This window comes from Montipora capricornis, chromosome 2 (assembly GCF_036669925.1).
Source record: "Montipora capricornis isolate CH-2021 chromosome 2, ASM3666992v2, whole genome shotgun sequence".
NCBI classification, from domain to species: Eukaryota; Metazoa; Cnidaria; class Anthozoa; order Scleractinia; family Acroporidae; genus Montipora; species Montipora capricornis.
This window is the reverse complement of record NC_090884.1, coordinates 620,806-630,805: the sequence shown is the minus strand read 5'-3', so window position 1 is coordinate 630,805 and position 10,000 is coordinate 620,806. Positions and strand designations below refer to the sequence as shown.

General features: G+C 41.6%; 1 protein-coding gene across 1 annotated transcript in view; it reads right to left on the bottom strand.

Moving 5' to 3' along the window:
- The window catches only part of LOC138038334 (protocadherin Fat 4-like), a 42,169-nt gene extending 33,888 nt beyond the window's left edge, over positions 1–8,281 (bottom strand). Inside the window, exons 1-7 of the mRNA XM_068884139.1 lie at positions 8,143–8,281; positions 6,443–6,561; positions 5,245–5,398; positions 4,781–4,980; positions 3,050–3,246; positions 1,601–1,709; positions 576–725 (exon numbers count right to left, since the gene is read on the bottom strand). Coding sequence (XP_068740240.1) covers positions 576–725; positions 1,601–1,709; positions 3,050–3,246; positions 4,781–4,980; positions 5,245–5,272 — 684 coding nt within the window. The 5' untranslated portion in view covers positions 5,273–5,398; positions 6,443–6,561; positions 8,143–8,281. The remainder of the gene's footprint in view (positions 1–575; positions 726–1,600; positions 1,710–3,049; positions 3,247–4,780; positions 4,981–5,244; positions 5,399–6,442; positions 6,562–8,142) is intronic.
- Between the last annotated feature and the right edge of the window lie 1,719 nt (positions 8,282–10,000).

Sequence of the window (10,000 nt, the reverse complement as noted above, 5' to 3'; positions counted from 1 at the left end):
GGCAGCAAACCCGTGGCAACATTTCAGTAGTAAAAAGCTTCACAAAATAGCTACATATTGAATAAGCCCCCCCTCCCAAAAAAAAAAATAAAAAATAAAGTAAAGTTTTGCACGCTTTTTACGTTGTGCACGTGCGTCTCAACACGAGAAAGAAAGGGTAACAAATTTAAGGGTTTGTGGAGACCGCACAAAGATAACATTTTCATGCTCTTTCAACTCAACCTCTGTTCATACCAGTTTCATTCTTGGCTAATTAACTTCAGAAGCATAAATTGGCACACTTTTGTCATATCAAAAGGGTGGGAAGAGTAATATAGTGTTGACAGTAACGCAGGTTTATCAGTGTTTTGAGGTGGTTTCCTTATGTTCCAGATTTCCAACATTAGGTTTTGTCGGATTATTTCTCAGCGCACTGATAAAAATAACAAATCAGTTGAACTTCTATTATATTTTTGAAACAACATGAAATCCGCCTGCCGGAGCTTTGTTTGAAGCAACACCTCGAGACATCACACCGAACGACGTAACAATAGCAAGAATTCAAATTGATCACGTCGGAAGATGGTTATTATTACCTTTACATTTTCTCCCTGAATTTTGAATCTGCCGCCTGCGCCATCGAGTAGAGTGTAGGTGTAGGACTGTCCTTTATCTGGGTCAGCGGTGGTGAGTCTACCCACAACTGTGCCTACGTCACTGTTCTCGTTGACCGAGTTTCTTGACAACTGAATGAGAAAGAAAACAGATTGTGGTTTAAATGATTTTTAATAAGAAAATATAATTTTTGACCAAAGGTTAAACGTTTCTTTTTCGGACCGTTTAAGCCTAAAACGTGCTTTGTTCAATGTTCATCACTTACAAATCCTGGGAAGCCCATAGGCAGATAGTGGGGGCCTGAGGAAAACCCTGAAGGGCGAAAAAAGGCGAAGCAGCAAAGAAAAGTACAGAAAAGGGAGGCAATGAAGAAAGCATGGAACGGCAAGAAGTAAGAACTAAAACTAATAAGCAAAACAAAGACTTTCCTGACTGACTCTTAGGACCCTTTCCATTTGTCAGAACTCACCGGCCAGACCATTCCCGTAGTAACGAGAATTTTACTTTTAATCAAAACTGTCCGACCAGATCGGTCAAATCCTAAATACCATGCAAGAAAGAGATGGTTTTTCAGAAAAAACTCTTGGGAAAAACCTATTTCATTGTCAAAATGACTGCTCCAGCCATGGCCTGACCGGTCAGTTTTGACAAATGGAAAGCGCCCTTAGCGTAAGTATGTTTGTAGGGTGTTTCAAGTGTTTTGTTTAATCTGAGTCTTAAAGTTCATAAAGAAAGGTTTTTACTGTATATGAAAATAGAGTGTAAAGCTTTTAATGGGAACCTATGTTACTCAGTATTCAGGACTCCATAAAGCCCTTTCGCTGATACTACTGATACTACAGGCAAACCTTCGAGTAAAAGACCTGACCAAAAATCGACTAAAGCCAAGTCTTGCGCGGTCGTGGTAGGGCCGGTCTAGCATCATGAAACTGTTTTCAAGGCAGTAGATTCAAATCTCTCTCGTTCCAAAAAATAGTCCATCTTATCTTCCTGGAGGCATGGTTACCTGAATTGCTGTGGGCTTTTCATTGACATCCGTTACAGAAATGGTAAATGTTTGCTCGCGTTTCATTGGTGGGCTGCCGTTGTCTGTGCTACGTATTACTAGAGTAAATCTGCAAAGAAAGACAATCTTTACTAATGAAAACATACGATAAAGCACCTTGAATGTGTGCAAATTCAACTGGAACACTGTTGATACAAGTCGTGGGTTTCGTCTGTTAATATACCTGGATGCCTTGAGAAGACAATTACCAAATTAATTAATTAATTACCAAATTACTTGACCAATGGATCATCCCAACAACCTTATAATACTCGTCACATTTGTTGGAACAACCATCCTCACTATTAAACCCCCTTTTTCAATATTGATTTCACCACTACTTGCAGTTGCCCGAAAAATGCTCACAGAACATTGAATTGGGGGTGAGGGGGAAACGGGATAAGTTGCGATCTTGAAACACGATGATTCTAGACCATTCGTTTAAGTGCAATGTGACCAAAAATCAATTCTTATTTTTCTTTGGATTTCAAAACTATGTTAACTAAACACTAAGCGACCAAAGCTTTAAGCCTTGATTTCAAAAAGACACCTGTTTATTTTAACCGGAATTTTCCGATTTAATAGTCGGCCATTACTAACTTTAAGTTCTTGAGAGAGCTGGATCGAGGAGAAAATGACGTCAAAGGCACCCCACAATAGACCATTTTACGGTTGTAGCTAAGTTACCTGGCCTAAGAATGGAAGCGAGGCTGCCGGTGACCCTGTTTTGATACAAACCTCCGTGCTTTTGTAATGTTAATATGGACTAATTAGAATTACAACAACACAATTTACATGATAAAAGCAGTGGGGGCTGTATCAATGCAAGGTCACCGGCAGCCTCGCAGCCATTCATAGGCGAGGTCGCTGAGCAAAAAACTGTAAAATGGCCTATTGTAGTTTAAGAATGCAATTCGTGTGTACACCGCAGAATTTATATGCAGCACGGGAGTTTTGGGCTTTCAGACTTTTAAACTCGCGCTTTGCGTATATAATAAGCTGCATTCACACACTGAAATTTCAAGCTAGTGAACCTTTGACGTCTCTTTCCCTGGATCCAACCCTCTGGATAGTCTAATCGGTCAGTTTTGAACGTGAGTAATGGCGGACCGTGAAATCCAAAACTTACACAAAGTAAACGGCCTTTCGATAAAAATCAAAGCTCAAGATTTGCAAGTCAGGTGTTAAGCAAACGCACTTTCAAAATCTGAAGAAAAAAAGGAAGAGATTTTTTTTCATCACAGAGGCACTGTTAAGAGTTCCAACTAAGTGTGTCCGGTATTGTAGACTATCAACAGAAACTAGTTTGCTTCTCATCACCCGAACGAGCAATTAAAAAAAAAAAAACAAAAACAAAAACGAATATACTCCATTGACAACGGCGCAGTGAAGGTAACAGTAGATACTCACTTGTTTGGAGAAGATTCGTAATCAAAGGTGGTCAGTGTTGAAAGATTCGCCCCACGTAGCTCAAACTTGCCTGCTCCACCTCTTACAATGCTGTAGATGTGCCGGTCATTTGAGTTAGGATCCGTTGAGCTGAATGAACCGATACGAGTGCCCCGTGGTTGGTTTTCTGGAACACTGGCTGAGCCAGACAGATAAATCTGAAGAAAAAAACGTTTTTTTCTGTTGATTGAAAATATCGTTAAATTCGAGAGGGAAAAAGAATTTTGTGCACTGTCAAGAACTCAAAGTTGCTCAAAATGTCCATAAACGTTTTTATTCTCTTACCTGAATCTACAAATCATATTAGGCACGTAAAATACATACTAAACTATGATACTGTACTTTGAAGGAATCGCAAGTTTTTAGTATGCTGTTGAAATCCATACGGGCTGTCCCATTTAATTTTTGGCACACTATTAACTTCAGGCCTCGCCATTGTTGTCGGTTGTTTACGAGATAGAGAGATTCAGCCAGGTCTCGCGACAACACAACGGCCTTCAATCACTTCAGATGGGTAGTTTCACATTAACAGACAAATCCAACCAATCTAATCCGACTCTTACACACTCACACACACTGTAATTAACATTGAGCTTGCTTATATAGGTTTCGGTCAGTGTCCTAGAGACTTCTACAGTATGACAAAACAATCTAATAATAGCGACTTGTGACCTTAGGGCTAATAATAGAAACTGATAACTCGATCTGCCTTTATGGAGCGTTCAGGACTAAACAATATTTAACTCTGGAACATTCCAAATACCATAATGGATCGTTCAAATTCCTGCCCCGTCGGGCCAAAATGGTGTTTAAATGCCCTACCCTATCGTCGAATTTGTCTGTCATACCCTACTAAAGAACAATCGTCGTCGGCTCCTGTCGTCTTTTGAAGACCTTTTTTTTGTAAACACTCACAAATGCTATATCTCTTCCTTTAAACTCTTCCATCTCGTCCAAACACGTGTTTTAAAGCTGTTAGAGACTTCGGCGCCCGACAAGAAAAAAAAAGGATTTGAAACTCAATTTTGCTCACCCCATGCAGGCACAGGTCCCCGGGCACAGAAGAGGGGGGGGGAGAAAGGGATGTATGGATGTTGAAGTTTCGATTTGATCGGCGCATAACATCGCCCAGCTCGGGTTCTTTTGCTAAACAAATTGAGGGCGCCACAGTGCGTGATGTACATTTAGGAAAGCATCACTTGAGACATGCGGCGGAGAAAATGTGTGGCAAACACTTAAAAAAACAAATAATACAAATACTACTGTTCTTTTACTTAAATCGATTTTTTTTCGCGCGCGTTTGTTGTTTGGGTCATGAATATATTTAGGCACTGAGTCCAATCTCGACTCCAGAGCTCTTCTCTTGACGAAGGGAGAGAAGAGCTCTGGGGAACCCTGAAACAAAGTGTCTTCTCATTGGTTTTCGTAAAGAACAATCAAAAGCGTCTCTAATTGGTGCATTCATGTTAGCACGAGGAGTGAGCAGGCGCCGTAAGGTTCAAATAGCCAATTTTTGGCTATAAGAACCCCACAGCGCATGTTCTCCTACATAGAGTTTCCAGAGCCTTGGGTCGATCCGAGGCTCTGGTGACGAGAATGGCACTGAGTTAAGATCCAGGAAAATAGAATATTTTAGGGGGCACTTTGTCATATCCCTAAACGTTTCCAGCTAGGGGCGATCGGCCATCTAACCTGTGTTGGCGGATCATTGTTCCTTCGACAGTATGACGTAGCATAAGAAGACCATTGGCCTGAAGTCTGACAGGTGACAGTTGAAGCTCCTTTTATAGAATAGTCTTTTGAACAACTCAACGAACACGTGACAGGATAAGTAGTTTTTCCTCCTGGACACACGGCATTGGCGTACTTACACTTGCTGCCGAGTGAAGTACCTGCAACAAGAAAACAAACAATAAAAAAAACATTTTCTTCATTCTTCAGATTTGGTTTCTATCAAAGTTTACAAGCTACAAGAAGTCTTAAACAGAAAATATTGGTATATTATTGCGCCGACAGAAAAATAACAACGCACGCTATAGTAGCACTCCTCGAACTGCGCCCTTGAAATCCAGTCTTCGGAGTGAAAAAAAAAGAGTTATGAGCGTGGCAAATCAAATATTTGTAGTGATTAATAATTTGTGTCCCCGTTAACTAACCTGGGGCACAATATGATGGCCTCGGCATTTTGCAATCTTTACCAGTGCAATTCTTTTTGTTTGAAGCAAGGTTAAAACCAGGAAGGCAGGAACAAACGCCATTCGAACACTTTTGTTCACATCCATTGTTGGGTGTTCCACACTGAGAACTTTCCTGGAAAGAATTTCAGGGGAAATATGTGTGTAAAACTGAAAAGTCTATTCGTTCTTATTTACATATTCATATCCCAGACAGCAAGCCACAGTTTAAGCGACAATAACAAAAACGTACTGATTAGTGATGACGACGGTAACAACAACAATAACGATCACGATCACGATCACGACCACGACCACGACCACGATAATGATAATGATAGTGATATTGAAAATTTGAAAGTAAGGATTGTCGCCTCAGTTTGAAAAAAACTGTTCTCGAATGAATGCGGGTCCTCTTTACAATAATTAACAATAATACATAACTGTAGATTACATCAATACAGTTAGGGATACATCAGTGCATACAACTAAAAGGACAACTAACGCGTTGGGGAAGGAAAAGCCAAAAATCTGGATATGTATTGAGCAACAAAAATAGATTTGCTCGCTCTTCGCGTGCGTTTTACGTTTTCGAGGAAAACGAGCTCGCCTCGAAATCAGGCCCTCTGATTCTTGCGTTTGATCTTCAAGCGCAAACTTTTCTCTTGCCAACTCACAGCGCCATTTAGGCGACTTTACTTACTGCCATCTAATGTTCAACTATTTTCAGCGTGTTCCTCCTTTCCAAAAACATACCCTGCTCGCAGAGGCTTTATCCTTCGTCCCATTTATTTTAGTTGGTCTTTTTACGGATGTCTTTATTGCTGGAATTTTCTTTTTCCGCCAGAAAATGTCTACCACGGCACGAAACGATTTCTTTTTCCGTTGAACATACGCTATAGTTGCCTCCATTTTTCAAACAAGTCACCTCTCTCTCATGGGTCAAACAATCAGCCCTAAGTGTTGTGCAGTTGACTGACAGGAAGGTTATCATTTGGCCAATCACAGAGAAGTCAAACCATTTTATGTCTGTCGTTTCTATACCAACGATAACGTACGCTCAACGGGAAAACGAATCGTTTCGTAGCAGAGGTTTTTTCTCGAGGGAAAGGTGAGGTCTTAACGCGGTACCAATAACATTGTCGAATTCATTGAATTTCGTTTGTCAAATTATTCTTACCAAAAGTAAAGGACAATCTCTGCCGCGACACCGTTTTGGAATGGTGACTGTTCTTGTTCTCTGCTTGTAACCAACTGCACATTTGCACTACAGTTTCCCCAAGCTCCCCATGAGTTGACCTACAAAAAAAGCACAAAATTTCATCTCACATTATGGGGTGCCCGGCACATGCTTTTTCTTTTGCGTCCTTTAACACACACTGTTGCATATTGTGAAACGAAGTTTCAAATCAAATTTGAATACTGCAGCGCGGTGCAACAATCTTCGGTCCTTTGTACCCTTGTCACTACATCCTTGAAATCATTCGTTAGGGGTACAGTTTTCATAGAAATAGCATTTACTAAAATGGCGTCATTGCAAAGTTCGAACAGTGTTGAGAGTGAACGCCACTACCAACATCATCTAACATTCTCACTCTTGCATATTGGTAGTTGCTAATTAGCAGGGGCGTAGCGTGAGATTTAAAATGTGTACGCACACGAAGAATGTTTCGAGCGCCAAAGGCACTCCAAACTAAGGGGGTCTGGGGGCATGCCCTCCCAAAAAATTTTAAAATTTAGGGTCTCACAAATGCCCTCTCCGACTATTTCCGAAGGACATTTCAATGAGTAAATGCAAAGGAAAATGCTACCCTTCTGCTGAGTTTTCCGCAAGCTACAACACAAACAGGGGGTTTACAAGCAAAGGGCATGACGTCACAAACTCTGTTATAACATCATCATCATAACCTTTCCATCAAAACTAACCAGGAACTGGTGACTGGTGATGAGAATGACACTGTAGGGGCCTCGCAGAGCTTTTACTCATAACAGAAAATATTTTTTAAAATCCTACCAATTCTCAAGTACGCACGTGCGTATTTGCGTAAAGGACGCTACGCCCCTGATATTTTGGAACTGCAAGCTTGGCTCTTTCGAGTCTCGCACCCGTCTATAGTTCGCTCCTCGTGATTTAGCCAACTCAACGCTCGCGTTGAACATATTTATTTTTTCTCTTGGGGTGGTTTTCTTGTAAACAATTTTATCTTAATGTAATCTCTTTTCCTTGAAGAGTACTGTAAAACCTCTTTCTTTAAAAAAAGTTACCTTACGACTGAGGCAACGCACAGCTTTCAACAGTCTCTAATTTTATCGAATCGTTATCCTATAATGATAGTACGCAGCTTTTGAAGTGCTAAGGGTTAAAGTTAACAGTCCATTGCTTTTGTCAAATTTTCACCTTTGTCTATTGCTACTAATCTAGAGAGTCGTTTTACTAACTATTCTTCGTCTATTCTTCTTCGCTTAACAAACTACGTCTGTCCCATCTCTCCAGAAAATGTGCAAGGCCTAGCGGTGATGTTTTGAAAAACGCTTGTGACGTTGGCAGCCACCTAACTCAAGGAGACGATACGGAGTTCTGGAACATGAAGATGTAGAAACGACCAGTCATAAAGGATGTTGATATTCACGTGGGATACTTGGAGGAGGCGGCGTAAAAACATGGTTAGGCAAGGAAAGAACTTTGTATTTCCTCAGTTCTAATGCATGACACTTCACAACCTCTCTCCATAATATAATCAAGTCTTATAGGCATACCGGTATATCATTCGCAATGGGTAAGACATGCTATCGCTCGCAGTGCCAGTCCAACTCAAACCTGACATTCATCCCTAGCCTTTCAGTATCACAAAAATATTTTTCTAGCTCATAACAACCTACCACACAATCTCTGTTGTCCCTATAATCAGTACACTGCCGTCTCTCAGACCTTGTTCCGCATGCTTTGCCGCGGCATACCGCTTGTGTAATAATACTGCGTTGTCGGGTGGACCATCCACTTCCACAGCCGTTACTGCAGAGCGACCAGGCCGACCAAGATGACATCACACAGTCTCTGTTGTTGTATTGAGAACAGGAAGTTGTCTGCCGCAAAGATGGGCAAGATCTACCATTACAGTACGGTTGAACCGTAACTCGGCGCGTTCGTGTACTCCGATCCTGAAAACCAAAAAAACAAGTTAAGGCCTTGAATACCAGATTTTTTAACATTTTGGTCTTGAAATTTAAATCTGGTTTAAATCAGGGTAACTTCGACTAGAGAGAAGCTGTTGTGATCTCAAACTTTGATTCTTGATAAACAGATTTCTTACGTGCAACTTATGAACAAATGAAATGAACTGCATTAACTAATGTAAGCGCAAATCTAAACGCAAGATCCTACGCAATCAATGGAAAATATCTCGTTTCCTTGGACTTTTGGTCCCGCTTACGTTTGGCATTCACACGGGCGAATTGCGGTTCGCGGACACAAATGTAACCGAAACATAAACACACTTGTTTCACAACAGCAAAGTTGCTATTAAGTTGGTGTAACTTTTCCTGGAATTGCGTCGTGGGTATGTATGCCTTTGTTCTCGCTCTTGGACTTTGCCACTCGACGGAGCTAATTCAGTTGAGGTCATGACCAGGCGGCTTGTACAAGAGATGTACTGTGGATTGGCTTTGGAAGAGACGGAAAATTTATAAGACTTTATCTGAGACGATCGCAACGTGCTTTTGCACATCTAAAAACCCACCTGTACCACAAGTGGTAGAGCAATGACTCCACCCAGTCCACGACGACACCACGCAGTTCACTGGGCAGCAGACTATGGGTGCAAGAGCGGCGTTTGCCTTGACGCGGGACACGCAAGAGCTTGCAGTAAGGTCGGTGGTGACTATAGAACGAACTGCCGAGATTGAGTTCCAGCACTCACATTTAACCATTGTTTGGCGTACATGAAGTCCACACGAGCCCCAGGAACTCATCTAAAAAAGAAAGAGAATGCAGTGAAGTGATATCAGTGTCAATGGTTTGAAATGACAAGGGGTAATATCTTAATGTACTGTGGTTGTCCCGGTGAAGGTAGTTTCTTAACTGAAGATGTTCTTTTGTTGAGAGGCTTTGTGATGGCCCCCGACAGCGATCCAACTCTCGTTCCCAGAGCTCTTTTCGCTGAGGAGAGGGCGGGTAGAAGCCCTGGAAAGGAGATTGGCGAGTCGACGATAATGATGATGATGACCAGTTTAGCTCGTTGGAATAGCACTCGACTTTGGTGCGGGAGGTTCGTGAATTCGAGAGACGCTCGAGAGAGAGTGTTTGCCTTTGTAATTACATTTGCAACTGGTTAGACTTTTCTGGTCTTTTACTCAGATAAGGAGTAATACACCGTAGACCCCGTCTCAGCATCACTTGTGTGGGACATCAAAGAACCCACCACGCTGTTCGAGAAGAGTTGCCCGTTGTGGTAGTCTCTCAATCACTCTGTTTCCGCTCTTGGAACCTATGAATTCTACTTGTTATTCAGTAAAGATCTTCAAAACTGCGCGGCTTTTATTTCCGTTAAAATCACGTGGTACGTTGGTCTGAAAACCTCTAAAGTGACTTCCTTCCTTCCTTCATTGTTTATTCAAACTAGTTCTGCGAGATACAAATACGCCGCAAATACCTTGCCTGGTATGGCAACAGGAGTACACCCGGATGTTTCATTCAGAGAAGGACACGCGGAACACCACAACTGGGATTACGAAGTAACAC